Source organism: Pyrgilauda ruficollis, unplaced genomic scaffold (assembly GCF_017590135.1).
Source record: "Pyrgilauda ruficollis isolate IOZ18807 unplaced genomic scaffold, ASM1759013v1 scaffold275, whole genome shotgun sequence".
NCBI classification, from domain to species: Eukaryota; Metazoa; Chordata; class Aves; order Passeriformes; family Passeridae; genus Pyrgilauda; species Pyrgilauda ruficollis.
In genome coordinates this window covers 36-25,326 of record NW_024524100.1, presented here as the reverse complement: position 1 = coordinate 25,326, position 25,291 = coordinate 36, and the positions used below count along the sequence as shown (strand labels likewise).

Below are 25,291 nucleotides of genomic sequence, written 5' to 3'. Positions count from 1 at the left end.
TAATAAGGCAATATTCAGAGCGAGACTATGGTATTTACCTATCCTGTCAGGACACAGATATTTGTGGTTTCCTTCTTGTCACATAATCTTCCCAGGAGAGGACTACAGAAGGTAAGAAAGCAGCAATGACAAGTGATGAGTCCTGTTTCCATCCTGAAGTTTTTATCGTCTGTTGAAGCAAGTAACCTTTAGCACTGTTAGCAAATCATAACAGAAGTGCTTCTGGCAGCATTTTGCATTGTCAATCCACAGAGCTGCAAGCAAATCTTTTCCTCCTGTGGGTAAGCAGAAATAGGAAGAAAACAGAAGTCCTTGAAAGACACAGAGGGTTAAAACAAATGTCAACATTTATCCTAAGAGAAGGAGTAGATCAAATACAAATGTGCAGACACAAAATGATGCTTAAGAAAAAGCAGAGATTACCAGAAGCAGGTAGAGCCCTGGATACAAGGGATGGCTGAACAACTCCCTTGTGTAGACTTCCCAAGACTTCCCACCAGGCATATGGTGTTGCTAGAGACAAAATATTAAGCCAGATGGACTTCTGATCTAATGAACATTCTGGTGTTGTCATCATTTGGGGTGAAACTTGACAGCGTGCCCAATACAAAGCAAAGCGTGGGCAGTCCTCAGTAAAGGATTTAGGACAGAAGATTGCATAGAGGTGTGGTTTACTGTTTTTATACCAGCCTTTCTCATTCAGGCTTAAAAGTTTAGCCAAATGCATACATTGGTGACAGTCTGAGTGAGAGATGTATTCCGGTGAAGACTTTATCTGCAGATCAGGTGTTGCACTGCAGTTGGCATCACTAGGTGAGCCACTAACTTCACAACAAGCACCTAAGTTGACTTGGAAAATGCCAGTGCGGTTCAGTGTTGGATCTTAATGGAGTTTTCAGTCTCTTCACTGAAACTGCCAAGAAATAAAACCTAAAAAAAAACCCAAAAAATCCTGACTGTGGAGATGATCTTCTTGGGACAGAGAGTGCATGAACCTCACTCCAAGTTCCTTCTTTAAGCAGGTCATCTTGTGTGTCTCAAGACTGGGGCTGGCAGCATTATGCTGGAAGTCTCCATGATGTATTGTCACAGCCCAGCTCCTGCTATTTATGTCTTCTGGCACCTGAATGCTGCTCCCACACTCCCATGCAAGAACATTTCCCTCTGTGCCCACAGTCCTTCTGGCAGAGCACTGTGGCCAGCTCGAGATGGAGGCACACCCTGCATTGCTTGTCCCACAGCCATCTACACCAGAACACACTTAAAAAAAAAAAAAAATTAAAAAGTGCCAGGACTCCCTCCATACCCACAGACTTGGAATTAGCAGCAGGTCCCATTCCTGGGTTGCAACACAGGGACCAGATCAGCAGACCACAAGGTGGTAAACACCTGCGCACTTTAATTTTCAATTTCAGGTAAAAATTACCAGAAATACAGCATCCAAAAGACCTTTTCCTGTTCCTTTTCAGACTAAACTGGGTGACAGTCAGTTTACATCCTACCTCTGTCATTCCTAAAAAAACTGCAGACACTCTTTTATCCATGGGGTCATTGAAGAGAAGACTGGGAAAGGTCTTTGTACGGCTTTGTGCTGCCCTGCACTCTGTTCTGCTTAGATGAGAATGCAGAGGCCAGATGGACTGGCAGAATGCTTCTTTGCTTGGTTTTTGCCGAGCAGTGCATAGCTGTGGTGAGATCATCTTTGCAAGCTGCTGTGATGTCCATGAGCTTCCTGGGAAGCAAATAAAGCGTGACTGCTTCAGCCTTAGCTCTGTTTGGCTTCCTGTGCTCTGAAAGCTTGGCCTGTTAGAGGCTGGTGATTGCTGAAGGGTTTTAGTGCGGATGGCAGCACTTGGCCAACTCAAGGAAGTGCTTGGCATAGTGGAAGATGCTGCCTGACTCCTCCGTGGCAGCTTGAGACTTTCCGCAGGAGGCACTAAATGCTCCAAAAGCAAACAGAAACTTCAGAAAGAGGGGTGTGTGAAACCTGGACTGGCCTCCTTGGGGCTGCAGACTGTGGAATCAGTTCAGAGAACGGCAGGGCACAGAACTGCAAAAAGACTCTGTGTGTGTGTATATCCATGGCTGTAGCCTGGGCCATGCAGAGGGGAATTCTCCTTCTCACTGCCAGGGGAGACTTTTTGGTGACCTTTCAGTCCTCAGTTTGTCTGTGAGGAATGGAAGCCAAGATTGTGATATGGTGTCTGGACTTCTAGAAATGAACTGGGGGTGCTACCGTTCTGCAAAAGGTTAAATTTCATCCCTAAGAACAAAGTAAAACATTCTGACAAAACAAATCTAGGCTGTGTGTCCTTTGCTGGATACCCAGAGCGCAGAAGGTGGATTGTAGCCAGCTCAGAGACTTCTCATAACAGCTCCTGAAACATTGTCTGTTCTAGAGACAAATAATCCCAATAGACACCTACATTTGGGTGTTCAGGGTGTTTAATGGGGATTATTTTCAGCATTTGAAGAAAACCCTGAGAGTACACAGAGAAGCTATTTAGCCACTTGGTAAGTCTTCCAGGCTTTTCCTGAGGGGTGGGAAGCTGCCTGCAGGAAAACACCCAGAGAGGCAGGTCCACGAGCCCTGAAGATTTCTGAGGAACTGTCGGCACACTAGAGCCGAGACACCAGATGTGATGGGAGGCAAATGGCTCTGCTAACCCTCTCCTGTCCTCCCCTCAGCTCCACCACCCATCCCAAGGGTTCCGGTTTGGCACGGTGCGGGAGAGCAGCGCCGAGGACTATGTGAGGCAGAGCTTCCCGGAGATGCACGAGTACATGCGGCGCTACAACGTCCCTGCCACCACCGACGGGGTGGCCTACCTGAAGTGAGCCCCTGCAAACAGCACCACGCCTGCCCCCCGGCCAGTTGTTATGATCTGGTTATTAGAATTGTTAAGGGTGATGCTCGGTTTAAGGTGAAAATGAGGCCAAAGTCAATAGTACGGATTTTATTTAACAGTAAATGTGAGAAAAAGAGAGAGAGAGAGAAAGAGAGAGAGAAAGATAGTGACAGAGAAACAGATGTAGAAAATACCACCACTCCATGGATGCCATGTTCCCCGATCCTCTCCTTCCCAGTGCTGAGGGTCCCACAAAACATAGGAGTTCAATGGATTAGTACACATTTAGGCCAGGTGGGAATGCCCACCTGGACATGGGGGTGCCATCAGGCTAGGGCAGTGTACAAACTCCTGGCAAGTTCCTGAGCTTCGGAGCCCTTCATCAGGCAGTGAGAAACATTCAGAAAAAAACATCCAGCCCAATAAAAAGCTGCCAATGAGGTTCCTCAGTGTGGTGGGAGGAAAGGAAGTTCTCAGACATGAACCGTAATTTATCATTAAAATGAACAAAAGAAGAACTAGACTGGTAAAAAGTAATAAAAGTCTTGTTGCTTTACGGGATCATGGTGTCAGTGTGCCTCAGAAATATTTGTGCTTAACAGTCTGGGGGTCACACAACTCTTCCAGGAAACCTGGGAGGTGGTAATAAGTCTGAATTATTCATTCATTTTATCTTAAAAGTTGCCTGGCAGATGGCCTGAGAACTTTCCACCACAAGTTTTTCTTGTTGTTTCTTGTTTATATATTTCTCCCCAGATCCATCCTGTTGATAATTAAGACACATGGCAGTTCTTTGGGTCATACTGGAGTAAATGGATTGAAATCAATGAAATAATCACATCAGGAGAACACTCAGACTTTTAAAGGGACAGGAATGGAGGGTGCAGTCCTGGGATATCAGATGAGAACAGGCACTGCAGCTGTTCTTTTGTATCATTATTTTTATCCAAGCATGCTGTTCAGAAATGAGTATTTTAGTAAAATTCAGTCATTGTGTTCATGAAGACAACATAAGAAAAAGATAGACTTCCTTCCTTGGGTGAAGGAAATACTTTACCTCATATTCAAGGAGAAAGGAGGAGAAATGCCTTTGAATAAGTTACCCTTCTAGTTTTTCGCTCTAATATCCCCCAAGTTTAACATCACAAAGAAACCAAGACAGCAACAGTACTTCAGCAATTTTTGATCTTCTCCATTAAAGCCTTGTGCCACTTTCAATTGAGTCAAAGTCCAAAATTTTGTAGTGATTTTTGTCTTTCAGAACAATAGTATTTTGTGGGAGTAAAATAAGTCCTAAACACACTGACTGCTTTTAATGCACAAAGTTTGCATTTCATGCACAATTCCATCCTTTAAAATACAAATCAGTTTTCATTTTCAGTGCAGATGTCCAAATAGCAGTCCCTGGTCCCTGTTTTCATGTTTTTCAAATTACTGTCTATGCAGTAATTTTCCAGAAAACTGCATAGACAAATGTTCAGTGTCACTTAGACAGTGAAGTGATTGTGTTTCTGACTTTGGTGTTGAATACAGGCACGATCCAGAGAAACTTGATGCCTTCATCATGGATAAAGCACTCTTAGATTATGAAGTGTCAATAGATGCTGACTGCAAGCTCCTAACTGTGGGAAAACCCTTTGCCATTGAAGGTAATAACCATTTTTATGACACACTGCTCTGTTGCTCATGTGCTGAATTTGCTTTGTTGTGCTGTGGTATTCTCAGTGAAAATATGAAGGTGAAACTGAGGACCCCTTGAGGATTACGACAAAATCCTCAGTGATTGAGCAGAACAAAAGCTCCAGCCTTTTCTTCTGGTTTTCTGGGGCCAGGGTGGAGCTTTGAGCAACTTGGTCTAGTGGAAGATTCCCCCATGGCAGGCATTGCAATGAAATGTTCTTTAAGGTCCCTTCCAACCCAAACTATGCTCTGATTCTATGATCTGTTGCCATGCTGTATATAGAAATTATTCCAAGTGCTCAGACATTGTGTCTTGTATATAGAAATTATTCCAAGTGCTCAGACATTGTGTCTGCAGACAAGCAGAAGGCAGAGTCCATTTCCCTGCTCACCATGAAATAAAGAGGCCACGGAAATGAGGTTTCTTTTCTGCCAGCCCTCTTTATTGAGGTGTGTTCAAAACCCAGTTCAAATGCGTTCAAAATTCAGGTCTGCAGTTTCACGCTCATCTGAAACAGGCAAATACTGTTCTCATCTTAAAGGTCAGCTCAAGATTCCCACTTGAGAAGGGAATTGAGAAGGGAGCTTGGTGCTTGGCCTGCAGCCTTGAGAAATTAGAAAGGACAGGTCAGAAAGCAGCCAGGAAGCAAGGCTGGTGTGAAGTTGCTTCCAGCATTGATGAGCACATGGGCAGCAGACTTTAGAAACCACTTTTGTGATAGATGGAAGTGGAAAGCACTGGTGCTTCCACTTTCCTCCCCTCCAAGGGCAATCACTCCAGCTGCTCCCATCACACAGTAAAACAACCTTCTTCAGAAACCTGATTAATTCCTTTCAGAAAGGTCAGCTCTGCTGAAATAAAACCAGAAGCTTCCACAATTTCAAATCAAGTAGATTAGATTTCAATATAGAAAAAGAAAAAAACAAACAGACACTGAACTACACGATTTTGGATGACTGGACTTCCTTCATATCACCCAATTACAAAAAAGGTATGCTGAAAACATGATATTTATGAGTCCTAGCTGTGCTAACTCTGAAACAAACCCTTTGATGTGAGCAAATTTATTCAGGTGGAATTACAGGCACAATGTAAAAAAACTCAGCAGCAAAGGAGAAGCATTGTAGGAACAGTTATCACCTCATCACTCATTAAAAAATGAGCCACTGTCCTGGAAAATTCAGCTCTTGTCTGTTTGTGAGGGTTTTTTCCTTCTTCCTGTGTTGTGGGTTTTTTTAAGGAGACAGTCTGAAATTCTGAATTCTGAACTGAAAAACAAAAATACACAGTGGACTAGAAATTAATCTCTGCAGGCAATTGGCATGCAACTGCATGTCTTTGAGGGATCAGTTGCATTTGTTTAAAATTTCTAAAGTCAAACCCCAGATGCTGCAAATATAAGCACTGCATTCAGAGTTACTGAATTCATCTCCACTTACACTAAGTCCTTTACCCTCACTTTAACATGGTGAAAGACAACACAGTGGCTAAAAACTGCATTTATTAGTATCTGAAAGTCGCTGTCAGTGCCAGAGCACAAGTGCATGAACTGAAAGCATAGCCCCTGGGCTTTAAATTGCTGTGTGATAACAATGAAGATTGCTCCTGTATATATTTACGTGCATACAGCTCCTCATCAGAAAAGGCGTTAGGAAGAAAATGTGACATCTGACACCACAGTCACATCCACTGCTCTAGCAATGCAAGGGGACCACTGAATGATTTATGTGACACTAAGGCCCTTTTTCATTGCTAAAAGAATCCATGACAAGGGCATGAAAAGGTCTGTGTGTCTAGAGAAAATATTTATTAATCCATTGTCTCCATTTTAAGTTTTTGAACCTCCAGTTCTACATATTTCTTGTGTGGCTGTAATAGTTTTGCTTATTCTGTTTATATTGGGTGACTTCATTTTGCACCAAAAAAGGTCTTTTCTCAGCATTCTCAGACCACAGTAAGCCAGGTTTGAGCTGGCTGGCTGAAATAGACTGCCAGCTTGCTCTTCCATGCTGAAATGAACACACTTCAGCAAAAACCAAACGAGAAAGAGAGAGATGATTGTACTGTTCTCCCTTCTAGGATATGGCATTGGTCTTCCCCCCAACTCTCCGCTCACCTCAAACATCTCTGACCTGATCAGCCAGTACAAATCCCATGGCTTCATGGATGTTCTGCATGACAAGTGGTACAAGGTTGTTCCCTGTGGAAAACGAAGCTTCGCTGTCACGGAGGTAACTCGGGTCACCTAAGTGAGGCTTTGTACAAGCTGAGAATTATTTCCCCTCATTCCTAATGACATGCCCACATGGCAGGGATGGGTGGCAGCTGAAGAGAAGGGGGAAGCTTCAAAGGCAAGAGCTTCTGACCCAGGCAGCCGTCAGGGCAGAGCAGGAGGAGCGTGTCAGTGGGACTGTGCTGCTGAGTGAGGCACCAGGGAGCTCCTCTGGACACAAGCAGGGCATAAAGAGGGCAATAAAAGTCCTGATCTGGTATATTTCACAGCAAACCTCTCTGATTCTGATTCCACTCAACTGTGTGTATCACCATCCACAAAGAGAGGGAGAGCTCAGGACGTCCCGAATTTTAAATACACGCTCACCACTTCCAAACACGGGTGGCAGCTACTTGTACCAAAGGTAGGATTTCAGGCAAGAAATGGTCTGCTAAGACACCATGCCAAGAAGAGAGGGGAAGCAGGTCTCACTTCCTTGTAGATCTATGAGAAACAGAAGTAAATCTTCATGGATGTACATCCAAGTACCACATCAGAGGAGTTACGCCATTATTTATGAGAAAAAGATAACTCTTACCAGAATAGCAGTTTTTCCTCAAGTTCCCCAGACTGTCAAGTGAAAAAATAAGATAAAGTATGGAAGAATCAAAAGCATCAGCAATGTGTGAAGCTTATAGCATACTCTTTTAGCTGAAGGTCTTCCAGGAGGGATAGGTTATGTATTCTCACATGTACAAATCAGTTAGAGCTCTGCTGTCTCCTTCTCAGAGTGCTCAGCCAAGTGCCAAACACACACTCGGTGTTCCCTGAGGAAGTGGAAGCATTCCCCCATCAAAGAGAAGATCAGTTTCCTGGGCTGACTCCCACTTTTCAGTAGTCAACTGCAAACCTCTGGCTGATGACTAAATCACTAGAAAGTTAACATTTTTTAGGGATACGACAAAGCAAATCTTTATTTGGCATTTTTAATACATAATTTGTTGGGCTATTTCTGCATGTCTTACTACATTCTTTACTTTTTCATTACAGTTGTGTCAATAGGGAATAAATTATATTTTAACATCAGACATTCATAGAAGAAAATTCAATTTATTTTTATGCAACTTACTCATTTTTTCTTTCTTTTCTTATGTGACTAATTCAACACAAGAAAGCAAACTTAAACAGAAGTGTGTATTCACTTCTCTTTTTGATTTAGCTTATCTGAAGATTGTATTATCATCTAAAAAGGAAATCATCTTTTTAAAATAGCAGTTCCTTCAATGACTTCTTGTTACTCTACATTTTAACTAGTCTTTTGAATTAAATCTCAGGAAATTACAAGGTGGTAATGTTATAAATTACCTCAAAGTTGCATAAAACTCAAAATTCTTACAGCAGAGAAAACTTACCTTCCTAATAATTCCTAGTGATGTGACAAAAGGAGCTTCCTCTGATCGTGTCTTACCCCACAGCATTCATCTGGGGCTGTATGCTCTCTATTCTTAGTCATATAATAAATTCCAGTCAAAAGTACAATTTTAATTAGTACTGGTTTACTCTCGGAACATATGGTTGCTTCTTTAAGTCCGTGGAGTGAGGTGCTTAGATCCCCTGGGAGGGGCATGAGATGACCCACTGGGCTACAGAAGTATTAGAACCTGAGTAATACCTACCTATAAAAATTGTAAATAGATGTACATATATGGAGGGTCCTTGTTCAAAATGTTACCAAGAGAGGTGCATGATCAACACAAGATTCCTCAAGGCCTACCAAGAAGGGGAAAGAAGGTGGGGCAAAAATCTGCTCCAGTCTGAAAAGAAAAGTCAGATTTTGCCCTGTGAATAGTTCCATGGAATTCCTTTGGGGTTTTTTTTTTTCACTATTGAATAGGTTTTAACCACAGGATTTTAAGGGAGGCCTTAAGCATGGGGTCACAGCTGAAGCTCTGACCATGTTTACACCGTGTAAAGCATGTTGTGCTTTAACGTAATTAAGTCTTTTGAGTATAACCTCCATGCGAAGTCCAGAAAGAAGGGCAGGTGTAGCTGCTCCCAGGCTGGTTGTCTGACTATAGGCCTTATTCAGTCTTCAGTTGCACTAATTCAACAGGCACAACTGAGTTTTTTGTTCAGAAACTAAAGTCCAACAAGTTGCTTCAGGTGTCTGAACTGAAGGACTCAGTTCATGGAGTGCAACTAGGCCAAGTGCCTGCAGCTGGGTTGGGGGAATGCCACGCCCCGATACAGGCAGAGCACAAATACAGGACGGATTGAGAGCAGCCCTGGGGAGAAGGACTTGGGGCCTTGGTGGATTAAAAGCTCAAGATGCCCTGGCGATGGGCTCTGGCAGCCCAGAAAGCCAAAGATGTCCTGGACTGCATCACTAAAAGTGTGAGGGAGGTGATTGTGCACCTCTGCTCACTCTGGTGAGACCCCACCTGCAGAGCTGCATCCAGCTCCAGGATCCTCAGCATAAGAAGGATGTGGCACTGTTGGAGGAAATCCAGAGGAGACCACAAAGGTGATCAGAGGGCCTCTGCTCTGCACCCAGGTTGGGAGAGCTGGGGGTGTTCACCTGGGGAAGAGAAGGCTCCAGGGAGACCTTAGAGCCCCTTCCAGTGCCTAACTGGGATCCAAGGGAGCTGAAGAGGGACTTGGACAAGGGATGGAGCAACAAGATAAGGGGAATGGCTTTAGACTGGAAGGGGTAGGTTGAGAGGAGATAAAAGGATGAATTCAAACATTTAGGTGGTGAGGCCCTGACAGAAGTTGCCTAGAAAAGCTGTGGCTACCCCACCCCTGAAAGTGTCCAAGGCCAGGTGGGACAGGACTTGGAGGAGCATGGTCTGGTGGTTGGTATCCCTGCCCAAGGATTGAAACTAGATGGTCTGTAAGGTCTCTTCAAAATCACACTATTCTAGGATTCAGTGAATCTAAAGTCACTGAAAGGTCCTTACTCAATCAGAAAGTGAGCAGAAGCAGAATACCACTTGCAAGTCTGTGCCATTTGTGTGGTAAACTCTGCTAAGTCCATATCTTCATTTTCCTGAGTTGTCTCACTTTTAATGCATATCCCACATGCATCCCCTCTTCTTAATCCATTCCTTTTGGCCAAGAACTTACAGATTTTAGAATGTGTGATGTTTTAGTTGGGAGAAATTTACTAAACTTAACAGCCAAGCAGCAAACACTCACCAAAGTACAGGTTCTTCCCCACTGTTACAGCAAGAAGCATGGGAATTAGTCTTGGACTCACCTTTATGCTGGTTTGTTAATTTACTCCTGTTCAGCCCAAAAATCTCTGTAACTTCACTCCCTGCACTCAGTCACAGTAATATTCTAGATTCACTGAAGAGTAGACAATGTTCAACACAGAAGCAGATGATTCATTTTTTGAAAGAGTCTCAGCTTCTCAGTGGGTAGTCATTCACATGGATTATTTACCAAAGTGAGACCCAGCAATTGCCTTTTGACAGCAAGAGTAAGGTTTTTTATTCCTCTATGTTGTTTTGATAAATTTGGTCTGTGACATGCTGCACCTGTTGACCAAGAGTAATGGTGCCAAAATGGGAATATATGTAGGTGAAATACTAATCAGTATAGTCTTTAAATTGATGGGATATCCACCATCCATTTTGGTCATTACCTCTTTAGCTGTGCCTGGTTCTTATCCACCTGCTACTCCTGCCCACTGAAGTTTATTTTTCTATAGATTTGTTTTGAGATCCATCTTCCTACTCACAATTTTTTACTAATCTTACACTGGGAAATTATGTTTCCTGTGGCAGAACTCATTACTAGCTCTTCCCATCTCTCTCTATCTGACAGTGGATGAGCACTTTGCTTATTCTAAATCACATTTCAAAACAAAGTTGTCCTGGAAGGAAATTATTCAGCCTGGTGCTGGAAGGTTTCAGTGACTCTTCTAGCTGGGAAACCAATAAAGATGGTTTATTTTCTGATATTGCAGAGGTCAGAAATGCTTGACTCTGCTGTTTTGTATCAACTTCTCCAGCAAAACCACTTACCCAAGGCATCTGACCCTGACCAGCACTGACTGGATCATTTATGGGGCATGCACCTAGATCAGGCTTGGAAAGAATACTGCAGTGAATTACACTTTACCTTCTCCACTGCAGGTAATTGTGGGTGGCAGTGGCTGTTCTTGGTGAGTGCTAGCCTCTAGTAATATTGCTTGAATACTCTTAGTTTAAAATTGTCATGTTTAAGTTTCAAAGGAATGCCTTTGTGGCCATATTGCTGAGCTCCCTACTGAGGGTGAAACATGGTGCAGGAGGGATGAGGGATTGACAGAGTTATATCTGCACATGATATCTGGGCATAATCAATGTAATTTGTTTTTATTTTGCATACAGTACACTCAGCTCTTCCTCTACCCTATTGTTATCCTCAGTGATGCCTCTTCAGAAGGAGCCAGGCTCTTGGGACTTGCCTTTCCATCCCATTAGCTCCACCCAAGCTCAGAATAGACTGCAGAGAGAAGGTTTTTACAAAGAGGGTGGAAAATCAGAAAGTGAGCAGAATGTTTCCCAGAGGAGTGGGGGATGCCCTGTCGCTGAAAGTGTTCAACCATCCCTGGAGGCATCCAAGGCTCCGAGCAAGCTGTTCTAATTGAATATGGCCCTGATCATTGTGGGGCAGTTGGACCAGGTGGCCTTGAAAGATCCCTTTCAACTCAAACCAGTCCATGATTCTGTGATTTTTGGGAAACCAAAAGTTTTGCAATTTTGTGCTCCTGGCAGCAAAGCAGCTCTGGAACTCAGCCAGTGAGGCAGCAGGCAGGGGTACCCCTGAAAGGAAAAATCGCTGTAGTCAGTGGGTTTGGCTGCTCAGGATAGGCAGTGATGACCAGGGTACAGTTTATCAAGATAGTACAAAAAAGAAGAGTCCTTCCTGGTCCATGCTTTCTAGCTTAATTAGCTAGAGAAGCTAATTAAGTGTACACAGTCTTTCACACCTTTTTAGCTGTATTTTAAAAAATGTTACTGTGGAAACTGTATCTTCAGTTTCACTTGAAAGGTTTGTATTTCTCCCTTTTATATTCATAATGGTCACAGAACAGCTGGAACTCTAGAACTTAGACTGATTTCCATGTTGACTGGCAGTTCAGTCAAATAACAAACAACACACGAAATAAAAAATTATATATATTGCTGCATACCATTATCCCTGCTATTAATATCAAGAACTTGCTGATGCTTCACACAAATGGTATCTAACCTGACATTTAAAATAACAATATATGAAAGCACACAGACCCTCCCAACCCAAACCAATCATCTTAGAATTATGGAATAATTTAGGTAGGCAAAGACCTCTACAATCAATGAGTCCAGTCATTAATGCAGCACTGCCAAGTCCACCACTAAACTGTGTCCCTAAGTGCCACATCTGTAGGTCTTTTAAATCCTCTTTTCATCTCCCATCAGTGATGGGATCCACTGATGGGTGTTAGCTCTCAAGTTTCTGAAGGAACTTGCTCTGGTCTTTTGCCTGAATTGATGATCTTTGGCCTCAGCATCACTCAAGAGGCACAATCAGACAGTGCCTCATTTATCTTGCCATGATTTCACTCAGTTGTCGTCCAGAAAATTGTGCCTTTCTGCTCTTTTTCCTAGTCCCCTTAAACCAATAGTTTCCTTTTTTGTTACACCCATCACCTGACAACTCAACAGTGACTTTTCCAACCTTGAAGTTCTGGTTTATGTTTGTCCCTAGTGCACTGCAGGTATCAAGGGAAGGCCATGCAGACACTTCCAAAAAGGAAACAAACTGCCCTGTGCTCATAAATAGCAGCTGCCCATCAGTCACGTTTCACAGCACCTTGTTGCCAGAGCATGAAAACCAAACACAAAGAACAGGGAAAAAAGGTTCTGCTGTACCAAGACCCTTTTCTCAGTCTGCACATATGCTGTCTGGGGGTGGGGGAGGTGGCTCCTGACCATAAGAGGAACTGGGAATGCTTCCAAAAAGGGTCTCACAAAGTGACAGATGTTGCATTGAAAAGGGGTCATCTCAGTGTGGGAAGAGACAGTGGGTTCTGGACATGCACTGTGGAAAAAATACTTTGCACAACAGTCGTACAGAAAGGAGTGACTGAGTATTGACTCTGTCAACAGAGTCAGGAGAAGATGTGTCCTGCAAATGAGTAAAAGATTTAGATTCATCCATTGAAACTGAAAACAAACAAAAGAACAAGGTGACTGTCTGAAGAGGTACTGACAGGGCTTGGAAAATTGATAGTAGATGATAAAAGATTTATTACTAAACAGTGCTTTTCAAGCTCTGTGCAAAAGCCCCCACAACAAGCAGGGAAAGGAATGTGTCTTGCCAATATGAGACAGTATTTACAGCATCTTGAATTTGTCACTTGAAACTCTAAAGCCATGGTCATCAGTCTTTGCTAAGGATAATCCCCCTGAAGAGATTAAATATGTATTATTTTTAAGCTGCTACTTCTTTGAGAGCACAGAAAGCCGTAAGAATGAAAATCAAGCCTAAAAATAAGTCTCTCTGCAGCTACAAAAAATGCCACAATATGTAGAGGGGACACATTTTAATAGCACTTAGCTGACTAAATAAAAGCAGGATTTTGCAAGACTACTGAGATGTGTAGTTGAGTTTAGAATTCTACCCTTCATATCCATTTATCTCTACTAATTCCTTATCAGCACAGGTGCTGCAAAAGTGAACTTCCAAACATCAGCAAACCTTTTTAAAATCCTTTCAGGGAAAATGCAATCAAGAAAACACAGCTTATTATTATATTTAACACACACATGATACCCATATTTAGTATTTGGGCTGAGCAGTGTGTAGCACCAATATCTGTGGTGTGCTGCCAACTTGCAGATTATCCACAAGAATCTTTACAAGCTTCTAATTAGTGAAAGTTGGACCACAGGAGTATTTGATGACATATTCAGAGCAGCCAGGGAAAGGAAAGTATTTAGAGTCTCCTGTAGCAGGGAGTAAAACAGGAGTTCTTCCCAGGAAAACAAATGCTGAAATCATTAAGTGCTGGTTTTGCCTCTGCTGCCTGCTCCAAAGTGAACACAAATGTCAGACTGGCTTTTCTGCATCCCTTTGCTTCCATTCAGGGTTAAAAAAAGAAAAAAGGCATATAACTAGAGTGGAAACAACAGGAAGTATTCAGATAGCAAGTATACATATGGGTTGATAAATTGGAAAAGTCTCTTCAAGGATGTATTATTAAAAAAAGCACATATCTTCTCTTGTATTTGTTGATGTCTAGAAAATGCCAATTTCCCAATTTGCCAGTGGGAAACAACTTGGAGACTGTTGCAACTGTCGTGCTTAGCACCCATTAGCAGTAATTATCACAGGATTGACTACACTGCTTATTACTCCAGAACCATTACATGGCCGTAACTGAGTTCATTCTCCTAAAATGCAGGGAACTACCTCCTGGATTTATGATTACAAACTTGGTGCAAGGACTGCATTTTTATCCTAGCTTAATACAGAATACAACACACAGTGGGCTTTTATTCCTTTTTTTTTTTCAGTTAGGGGGGGTTTTTTTTTAAAAAAAAAAAAAAAAAAAAAAAAAAAAAAAAAAAAAAAAAAAAAAACACTAAAATAAAATGAAACAAAAATAAGATATTGCAGTAGAGAAATCCATCCGTTTGTTTTTTGTTGCCACCCCCAACCCACACACCCACTCCCCTGACCCCTACCCCTTGAGCAGAGAGGAAAGCAGTAATGCAGAGAAACCTTTTTTTTTCCTGCTCTTTCCATGTATAGTCTATGTATGCACCTAAAAATAGATAAAAGAGCAACAAAATAAGTATTAGAACTTGCTCCTCTAATGAGAGGAGCCTCTATTAGAGGCTGAAAATGAGAGGTGCCTCCATTAAATGGTTTCCTTTACTATTTTACGTGTGTCTCTACAATAATTACAGACAGCTGATAAATAGCCATTTTACAGTGGTTTGTGAATGTGCTGATACTGCTATGTATAATCACTCCACACACTCCACAGTGTTAATTATTTCTCCCCTACCTTGTTTTCCCCCTTAATTTAGTCTTAAAAATTTCAACTCTATAGCCTTTATCATGCAGCTCTTCCAGTGTATTACCTTCTTCATTGCTAGTTGAAATATTATTGATGCTTTGTTTTGGCACTTCCTTTGCTAGGAAAAGATGTTTTGTTTGGGACAATTTCAAAAGCCATCCATTACAGGTGAAAAACTCATCTGGGATGACAGTGCTGGAATTTCTTTCACTTGCTTCCAGGGAAGGCAGAAAACAATTCTGCAGAGCTGACAGGACAGGGAGCCAGACCCTCATCAGCATAAATCAGAGAGGTTTTGCTGAAGATGAGGGAGTTATTTTTCATGTAAGGAGCTGGCCAAGTGTACTTTCTGCAGCAGTGCTGGAGTAGCACCAAACACTGACCGCAGGCATTCAAGAACCACTACTGCAATAGTGCTTTGTATTATTGTTTTAATTGGCTAGGGTTTTATGATATTACATTAAACCTACTTCCCATGGCAAGAATCACCCATAGGCTGTTACTCTCTGTGACATCCAACAGCTGGAGCCTGGGAGCATTGGCAGATAAGTGTGTTCATCAGATGACTGAGCAAACACATAACCTTTTAATTATTGTTCTGCTTGTTCTCATGTTTACTGTTAGCTCTGCATCTCTCAATTGCTGCATACTTGCCTTTGGACACCCTTTCTGGGAAGGGAGTGATTTGCATTAGAGCTTCCTGGAGAACTGGCAAAAGCACCTTTAACCAGCATGTTCAGCTATTTGGAATAGCGGGTTTTTGCTTCTTACAGATAATTACAGATGTGTCAAATTCAAAGATGGGCCATACTGAGGCCTTATCTCTGAGGCCTCTGAGAAAAAGATCTCATTCTTATTTTAGTCTACCTGGGCTAAAAGTTGGGCTTCACTGCCCAACTGTAGACCTACAGTCAAAAACTTTGGTGCTTGAGCAGTGTAAAGCATTAGCATCTGTAATCTCTGTGTCACCCTCCTTTGTCCCTAACTGAAAGGACAAACAATGAGACAGCAGGTCAGTAAGAAATTGTGATGTGGAGAGCCAAGTTTTGCCTTGAGGTTGAATTGATGCAGTTTCCATAACAAAAAAACCCTTGTGCCAAAATTCTGACACACTTCTACCTCAGAGCCACTTTGCTATAGCTTTCTTATGGTTTCCAGACTGCAGTTTTTTTAGAAATTGCTTTTACCCCTCCATTAGACCCTTCAACACCCTTGAAGGATTTGTTCACTGGTACAAAAATTCTTGTCTCTAAAGCTCTGCTCAGTGTCCTTCGGGACAAGGAGGTTGATTTTGGCAGAGGATCCCCAAAACAAGAGTCCATTGCCAGGGAAGTTCTCACTCTGCTAGATTGCTGAAGCTCTGTTCTCGTAAAAAAAACCAAACCATTATATGCTATCTCATACCATTGTATTCTAAAGAGCAGAAGTATGCAAACCAGAAATCAAATATGCAAACCAGAAGAGAGAAATACAGCTCACAGTCACATAACCAAAGTACACAGAGGGACTTCCAAGCCCTCAGCTTCAGTGGACTCATCAGTTACGAACTCTGTGGCTTAAAATTACCTTAGAACAAGATTTCACAAATAGTCTGTGATGTATCTTTTCACTATTTCCAGTTTCTTTTTGCAACTTATGGAAATACTCATAATAAAGCACAATCTCCACCCCCACCCATGGAGCAAATGAACACAAGGAACACAACAGGTCCAGAGTAGCACCATCACACAACAGCAGGTGACACATAACTCTTCCCAAACTTTGTTCCTCTTTTTTTTTTTCTTTTTTTTTTCATTTACTTGGCAAGTAACATTGTTTAATAGAAAGACATAACTAGATTTCATATTCCTGGAAATATTTCCATAGTAATCTGTGGGCAGTAATTTTTCACAAGGGATTTTAGTGATTTATAAACTTAGTTATGAAGGCCTGAGAATAAAGGTACTACATGCATACCTCACCCACACACTGCAGTGCAGGTATCAGTGGTACAGATTTCTGCTCTACACAGTTTCTTGGTGTTCAAACATGATTAATGCCAATAAGACAAATTAATTAAAGGCTTCCTATCATACATGAAAAGGGTGGGTTGGCAGAAAAAGGTGTGAGTGTTCCTGTTTTCCATGGCTGCAGTCAGAATTCCTTACAAAGACAGTTTCAGTCCTGTTAATGTAGGGAGTGGAGGGGTGCCATGTTTGTGCTACTTATTTCACATTTTCTTCATGACCCCCCATCAAGGGTAAAGCACAAAAAGGGAAAGTTCACAATCAATTCCCTGAAAATACAAACACTCATACAACAGTAGCTCACTGCTGATGAAGGACTTGCTTTACAGTTCATTGACTACATTCTGTCAAGCAGTACTTGCTTTTACAAATGCAAAGACACTGCAGACACCATATTCTTGTACATGTTTAACACTCCACCTCATTAGGGGAATAGCTCAAATTCCCTGGTGTTTGGCTGATTCTCTTCCCATGACAGATCCTTTGCTCTGACTGAACACCAAGCAGCACAGAAAGGCTTTGCTGTGAACTCTATCCATACTATTCCGCATTATTTCACCACTCTGTATTCAGTCAGATCACATTTCCACATGAGAAAACAAAGCATCTGCTTCGGCACACTAACAACCTCCTGCCTTAACTTTCCCTTTTGATTTTATTCACAGACACTGCAGATGGGGATAAAGCATTTCTCAGGGCTCTTCGTGATGTTGTGCGTTGGCTTTGGTTTGTCCATTCTCACCACCATTGGGGAACACATCGTGTACAGACTGGTCCTGCCACGAATCAAGAAGAAATCCAAGATGAAGTACTGGCTCCATACCAGTCAGGTATGTGTTCTGAAGGGACCCTGTGAAAGTTGTGTGGATGACTAAGAAAGCCTGGACAAGAACTAGGTATGAAATGTTCTAAGAGCACTGACAGCATTGGAATGGTGACAGTAGCTTCTGGAGCTTGAAGAGGCTGACCTAAGGATGGAATGGGAAGCAAAGAGGAAATTATTTAAATACTCTGTTGCAAAGCTTACAGTGAGATCCTTCTATTTGTGCTTGTAGCCTCATAGCTCAGCTCTTTTGGATGATGGAAGCAACAATGTTGTTATCCTGAACTGAAAAACCAGAACATTTTATTTCACTCTTACAGGTTCCCAAACCTGTGTGGCATGCATGAAATGCTGGGTAACCTCCCTCATTATTCTGGAGAAACTAATGGGACAGAATTGCTCTGGGTGTTTGCTCTAAAGGAAGAAGTTACTTTGCAGCAAAAGGCACAAAAGGGAAGAATTTCCATTGCTTTAAAGCAGCACAGTGGAAGAAATCTTTTAAAACTAATTTAACACCAAGGATTGTTCCCAAACTATTAATCAACCTTTCAGCTTACCCTTCTTTGGGAAAGTACAGGAAAATAAATCTGTTGTAATGACAAAGCACAGACAATTGCTTGTATCCTTCAATGTGCAAAATAATTTATGCTCAAGTCCATCAGACAAAGCCCAAATTGTTTACCTATTTTTGGAGCCATTTTTAATCTTACTTTTACTAATTTATGCTTCTCTTTTTTCTCTAGAGATTACATCGTGCTCTGAACAGTTCATTTATTGAGGAAAAACATCAGCCTAAGAAAAAACGAGTAGAAAAGAGGTAGGAAGTTCTCCATGCCTTAAAACACAAACAAAATTAAATGCCTTCTGTTTGGATATACAGTTATGCCCCAAAGGTAATAGAAAAAAAAAAAAAAAAGGAAACCAGATAGAAGTGACAAATGAGGGAGGCAGAAATTAATTATTTTTTCTAGTATTAAATCTAGAAATCTTGTTCTTTCATGATTTTGCATACAGCTAATAAAAAACCTCCCATTCCAAAGAGAGACTTGGCAGCTGAAGTCCACTGCCCTTGTGTTTAGGGAATGAATGACTCCCCTACCAAAGCACTGGCAGGTAACCAGGGCTCTGAGAGGCAGAGCCTTTAGATGGAAAGAGAGATAAGGCACTCACATGCCTGAAACCCCTTCAGCTCTCCTCTTTTGTAGAATGAGAAATAAGAAAGCTGAGGAGAGGCAAATGCAGTCCTTTGAAAAAATACTGTGTCTAACAAGTCCTGAGAGAGAAAAAAGTAGGTAACAACTTGGCCTTGTTTTCAATAGCCTGTGTCTTCTGCAGAGGAGACAATGGGATGTATAGCTTCCAGGAACACAAGGCATTGCATGTAACTGTGCACATGCTCAGCAACTCAACCCTACTGGTGCACATTGTAAGAACACAGACAGCAGCACTGCTGTTCTACAGAGAAGTTCAGGCACAGAGTGTAGAATACAAAAAGTCTTTCAGAACATTACTGGATGTTTGGCCTGACTGAAACCTAGAGATGTCAATGTATGTTGTGTTTCTTTGATATTCCTCTGATAAAGGCAGCAAATATAAATGAGTAAGCATCTCTAAGCTCCTAGGCTGCCTTTATATACGCAAGTGTCTAAAAATGCCTGCAACTGATCTCCTCTGTTCATCTTATCAAAGAACACCATGTATGGAACCTCTTTGCACACAGCCACTCCTGGCTTTTGATCTGTGCACAGGAGAAGAGGCCATGAATGCTGCAAAATGTTTCCTCCTGCTGCACCCTCCTTGCTGGGTGGAACAGGAGGAGATGGTGCAGAAGCCCCCCAGGCAACAGCTTAGAAAAAGATCCATGCAAATAATCTTCCAACTTGGGAGAGTGAAGATGTACAGCAGTCCAAAACCTTCTGCCCACACAGCAGTCATCCCCCAGGTGTGTGCATGTACCCCCACCCACTGTCCCTGCTCTTCTCAGCACCTCGAGGCTGCTGTTTGCACAGAATTGGGATGAATTTAACTCAACAGAGCCACGAGTGGGATGTCAGCTTATCATGAACACTCATGAGGCAAGGCACTGACGCCTTGTAAAGGCTGACCTAAAACAGAGACTAGATGGAGCTAAAGAATAAAGTAGGTATTTATTAAGAGGCCTCAAATAGATCCACCTTGGACAGCACAACCCAAAATGGCCACAAAAGTGGATGACAGGTCACAGAGTCTCACACTTTTATAAGTTTTGGTCCACTAGCATATTGGAGCTAATTGTCCAATTACAGCTTTAGCCTATGAAGTCCCATCCTTCTTGGTTTTCTCTCTTCAGTCCACCGTTGTTTATGCTCTTGGGCCTGAGATCTGGATCAGCTGTCCTTGGTCCCCATCTAGAGCAGGAATTGTTTTGTTTACCTATTCTGTGAAGAGAGCTTACTATCCTCTAATATGAAGCATAGACTTACACACTAAAGCAGAATAGAATCTGAAAAATATAAAAGCTAAAACCTGAGGCATCAGCACAATACAGAGCTCTCAAATTATATTATCACATGTGCTTTCATTCCTGCTGGACCCTGAGGAACTCCTAGAAGCACCAAAGATACAGAAAAGAGGTGGGAAAAATTGGCATCATGCTACTGCTGGTATCCTCATGGAGGAAAATCTGTTGGGTTTCTTAAGGTCATCAAAAACTACAAAAGCTGCTCAGCATCAGTAGCCCAATTGTGAATGGTTTTACTGACCTGGTGAAACTGGAGTGCTAACTATGGACTCTGGCATTTGTTAAAATCAACTGCCCAGACTTGCAGTCTTCCCATCTTTTATTTTGAAATATGAGAGTATAGCTGTTCTGCACAAAAATTACTCTACATACATATCCCTGCTGGGATTCCCTGAGCTCTCTGGAGCATGATCCAGGCAGGAGTTGCTGCTCCTGCCTGAAACCTCCTCTCCAGCCTCTTCTCTCTGCCAGCCCATCTCTTGGAAAACACCCCCAATCACCACCTCCTTGAACAAAATTTTCACTTTCCAAGTTCCTTTACTGCAGGCAGGTGAGAAAAGTATCCACCCCTTAAACCAACTGCTATCAGCAGTCACAGCCCTGAAATATCAACCTCCTTCCTTAACCTGCCACTGGGAGCTCCCACCAAGAGGCCTTTTGTCGAAGGATACCCACAGAAGAGCTCGAGGTGGGAGCAGTTTGGAACACAACTCCTTCAGAGTTTAAACCTGCCTTTATCAAATGAGCACACACCAACCTGTCCCAAAGGGAAAGCGGGCAGGAAAGAGAAGCTCCTCTCCCAAAACAGCAAAGTCTCTGCTTCCTTCTGTTCCAGCTGGAGGGTGGAGACCATGGGCTACACCTCAGTTTGGGAAGGAATCCTGGGAATTGGCCTGATCTGGGAGAGCAGCAAAAGGAATTCCCTAAAAAGTAGGAAAATATTCTCTGGAATCAAAATATTATGGAATTATTTCTGCAGGAAAAAAAATTAAAGCACTTAAAAAAGTTCCCAGACTGAAATTTGTGCCACAACACAACAACCCCAAAGTCTCTGTGGCGTGTCAGGAAGCTCAGGAATGAACCTGGAGGGCTTGGATAAACATCATTGGTGTGCGTCCCCCAGAGCACAAGCAGCTCCCCAACAAGACTTCAAAACTAAAGGACAAACCTTCCCCCTCCAGCTCTCCACAGCAGCTCTAAGGAGTCTCTTTCCTTCTCTGTGAGAGCAAATGCCCAAGTCAGGACAGAGTAGTTACATGCTAAGCACTAACACTGTACTAAACTTGCACATTGCAACCACAAAAGCTTTCAGAGGCTTTGAAGTACTCAGATTTTCCTGAGATGCAGCTGAGTAATTTCATAACTGAAGAAACGTTTTGGGGAGGATTACATCCAGGGTTCTGTTCTAGCCTCTGCTATGGTTAAATCACAAAAATTTGGTCATTTACATTCATGATTTGTGCTTTGCAAGAAAACATAATTCCAGGGATAAAAGAATAATATTTCTGTGTAACATGCAACAGCAGCCTTATATTTTTTCCAGTAGGATGGCTCACAGGGGAGGTCTGCACACACACAAGAGCAGGCTCTGATGTGGTGTTAACTCTCCTCTCTCTGTTCAGGGCCCATGTGGGGAACAGCCAGCATGCAGTGTGGAACACAGCCAATCTGGGCAACTGCCACCAAAAGAAATACATCTGCACTGATGAGGGGCAAAATGAGGTGACAATCCATCAGCACCAGGACATCCCCCTGCCACAGGGGAGGAGAGAGCCTCCGCCTTCCTTAACCACCAATGGGAAAGCAGAGTCCCTCAACACTGCGAGGACCTCAGTGCTGCAAGAGCTGACAGAGCTGGAGAAGCAGATCGAAATCATCAAGCAGGAGCTGCAACTTGCCATGGATAGGAAATCAGAGCTGGAAGAGTATGCACGGACAAACAGAACTGCAGAGCCCTAGGCCAGCATATCTGTGCCCTTCCCCTTTTCTTCCTTTCTCCCCTTCCTCTGTAAAATTTGTAACACACTTTTGTAATGCCAGAAAGGCGTGCAAAAATAAACCAGGCAATAAGCTCTTCAGGAGAGCAGAATTGCAGCAGCCCACAGCCATTGCCACCCTCCTGAGTTCCCCTCCTTTCACAGCAAGTTTCTTATTCTCCTGGAAAACACCAGCCATTCCCAAGGGACTGGAGAGACAAGGAGCATCCCAATGAGAGTTCCTTGTTTCTCCACTTGACCGTACAGTGAGGTTTCACTTTTTTAGCCCTTTCTGTAAAAAAAGAAAAAAAAGAAAAAAGACACAAAAAAAAGAGGTTTAAACTGTTCATTGGCAGTATGTCCCTTTGTTGGTACATTTTTGTTGTGTTCTGTGCGGGTCTAGTCTCTGTTCATGTGAAGGCTCCTCACGGATGCCTCTTTACGGCAGGTGCTGTTCTGTGTTGGCAGTCCCTTCCCTCCTGGCACAGGCTCACAAGACAAATTCCTGGTGGCAAACCCACCACACACCATTCCCTCAGCTCTGTCAGCACAAACTGGAGGTGTGGCTCCTCTAAGGCTGTGGTGAAGGAACTCAACCAGCTTAAAATAACTTGGCAAAAACCAAACCACCAGTTCTGTCTGCCTGTGAGCCTAGGCTGGGCTTCCACTCCCTCCCAGGGAGAAGCTGTGCAAACACTGCACTGACAGGTGAAGGGATGGATTCACAGTGGCACAGGACAAGGATGAGAAGGGAGAGGGGGCACTACTGTAAATCAGTATTTACCTCAAAAAGTGAAATATTTGCCAGTGTGAAACGACGTCCTTAATATTGTCTGTCTTACGATGACAATAAGGTCCTTTCTCACAGATGAGGTGACTAAAGGAGCTCTGGACCATGATTTATTCAGATACCAAGGTCCCATCAATACCAAAAGGAGTCACCAAAACCACCCTGTGGGTGAAGAATGAGAATTGAGGTTTCTGAGGCAATGTACTGAATGGAGCTCTCTCCCTTCTGGGTGATGAGGGGAAGGAAGGGTAAGCTGTTCAGCATCTGAATAAACACTGCATCAACCCAAGTGACTGTGTTTTTTAAATAGGTTTTCTACCAATTTTTAAAAACCACTTCTCAACACATTCTGTATTACAGAGAAAAAGAAAGTTTGTAACATTGACTCTTAACTCTGGTCTCCCAGATGAGGCACCAAAGTAATTTTTACCCTCCCTGTATCTCCAGTCACCTGCAGAAATGTTGCCCAGGGTGTTCTTGTTAGGTGAAGTTCAAAGGCTGCAGGTAGATTGAGGAAGACATTCTACCTATTTGCATCTCTAACCTTTGAAAAGCCCTTGTATATTAAAACCTTTGCATCAGTGCTAAAAGCTGATCACAGTGAGACCCAGACTAATTAGCCTCAAGAGCTGATTGTTCCCTGCTCAGGGCTTGTTCTCTGCTTTTGTGTGTCTGCTCCTTCCAATACAGTAACAAAGGGAAGAGAAATTAGGACATAAAACTGGAAAGTGGGATCCACAGGCCTCCACCTTGGTAGGTCTATTAGATCTGGGATGTCCCCACGTTCCTGACAAACTGGATGGACCCTTACCCACTCAGGTTACTTTTGTTGCCTTCCCTTCCCCTCCCTTCCTCCTTTAGATAATCAGATTTCTAGAAAGAGCTTTTTCTTTGTGTAGCAGCTGGTATCTTATCAGCTCCAACATCACTTGTTTAGAACAGATGAATATTGCTCTTTTCATTAAAACACTAGGAAAGAAGTATTTCAGTCCAATTTTATAAGTAATTTTATCAAGGCTTTTATGTCCTTATCTCTACACACATGAGCCCAGAACCAAATTTTTAAAAAAACCTGAAAATATTAATCATATCTTAAACAAAAATGTTTTGCACAACAAACCCTTCAACAAATCTGACTTCATTTAAAAGTAAAAATATAAATGGAAAAATGTCAACCACCTAGTAACTACTGTTAAGCAAGTGTTATTTCTGGTGGTTGTCTGAGGAGCTTCTCCCATGTCAAATGCAGAATAGGGATTGCTCTGAATTACTGCACCACCAACTGTGCCTTTTCAGAAAAGACCGAAATTACTGCTGCCCAACAGAGACATATTTTGGCATGTTATTTTTCTGTTCAGCTACTGCTCTAGCCTGATCCCCTGGGGGCAGGAGATTGCTGTGGGTTTCTGTGGGAAAGGGAGGAGCACAGGCACACCAGTGCCTACAGACTGTGGCAGAGGGGAGGATCTGCTGTGACAGAAGGTACATGGGAGACTGGAGACACTAAATTTACAGACTGTTTTCATAAAGAATACCATCACTGCTTTACTTTTTTACCCCAATTCTTACTAGTTCTGATAAATTTTAATTATTTCCATACATTCCATTTCTTAGTGGTTTAATTAAAAGCACAGAGAAACTCAGTTTCAGAAATGGGCTTGAAATAAGCTATTACGTTAGAACAAAACCAACACGTTTTTCTTGCTAAGGGAGGAGTTTCCAAAACTCCTCTGTGAAACTAATGCAGATTGTTTGAAGTATCCATTTCCCTCCAGGAGCAGAGGGACAACAACCTGGGCAGTCTGCACACAAGGCTCATTCCAGAGGCAGGAGAACCAGAAAAATAAACCAAACAACAGCTTTAGTAAGAATTTGTGCATTACAAGATTCTTTGTGGTAAAGCTGTAGCAAAGGAACCGCTAAAAGTCCTTTTCTGAGAAGGACAATGACAGCAATGCCTCAGCCTAGGGGAAGGTGAGCACATCAACCAGGGCTCATCAATGGAATGCTATTTTCTAAGGGTCTCCAAGATCTCTCCTTTCTCCTCTTCTGGATATTTAGCTGTGTTTGTTCAGGGCTAGGGAGGATGTTTCCTAGTGCACCAACCCTCAGGGGTTCTTGCCTGTGCTCAGGAAGATATACAGGTACCTAAGGAGTTGCTCCATTGAGTCTACAGATTCAGTTCCTTGGCCTCTACTGGGCCTGTTAACTGAGAAGCTCTTCCCTGCCAGGAGCAGTGCCATTCCTTGATGGGATTTAATTAGCAGAGCGCTCAAACAAAGCTCTCACTAATCTCTGCTGCAGCTCAGCTTCCATCCCACCAAGGCAGCACTTCAGCTGCATGTTCCCACCTTGGCAGTGTGAAAGTGAGGGATGGGAAATCTCCTCTCAG

The 25,291-nt window shown here is 42.6% G+C and overlaps 1 protein-coding gene across 1 annotated transcript in view; it reads left to right on the top strand.

Annotated features, from left to right (window-relative positions):
- Positions 1-23,188, top strand: part of GRIN3A (glutamate ionotropic receptor NMDA type subunit 3A) — a 66,346-nt gene extending 43,158 nt beyond the window's left edge. The window contains exons 4-9 of the mRNA XM_041471714.1: positions 2,689-2,834; positions 4,383-4,498; positions 6,610-6,761; positions 17,476-17,640; positions 18,377-18,450; positions 21,756-23,188. Of these exons, the coding sequence (XP_041327648.1) occupies positions 2,689-2,834; positions 4,383-4,498; positions 6,610-6,761; positions 17,476-17,640; positions 18,377-18,450; positions 21,756-22,092 (990 nt within the window). The 3' untranslated portion in view covers positions 22,093-23,188. The remainder of the gene's footprint in view (positions 1-2,688; positions 2,835-4,382; positions 4,499-6,609; positions 6,762-17,475; positions 17,641-18,376; positions 18,451-21,755) is intronic.
- The last annotated feature ends 2,103 nt before the right edge of the window (positions 23,189-25,291 follow it).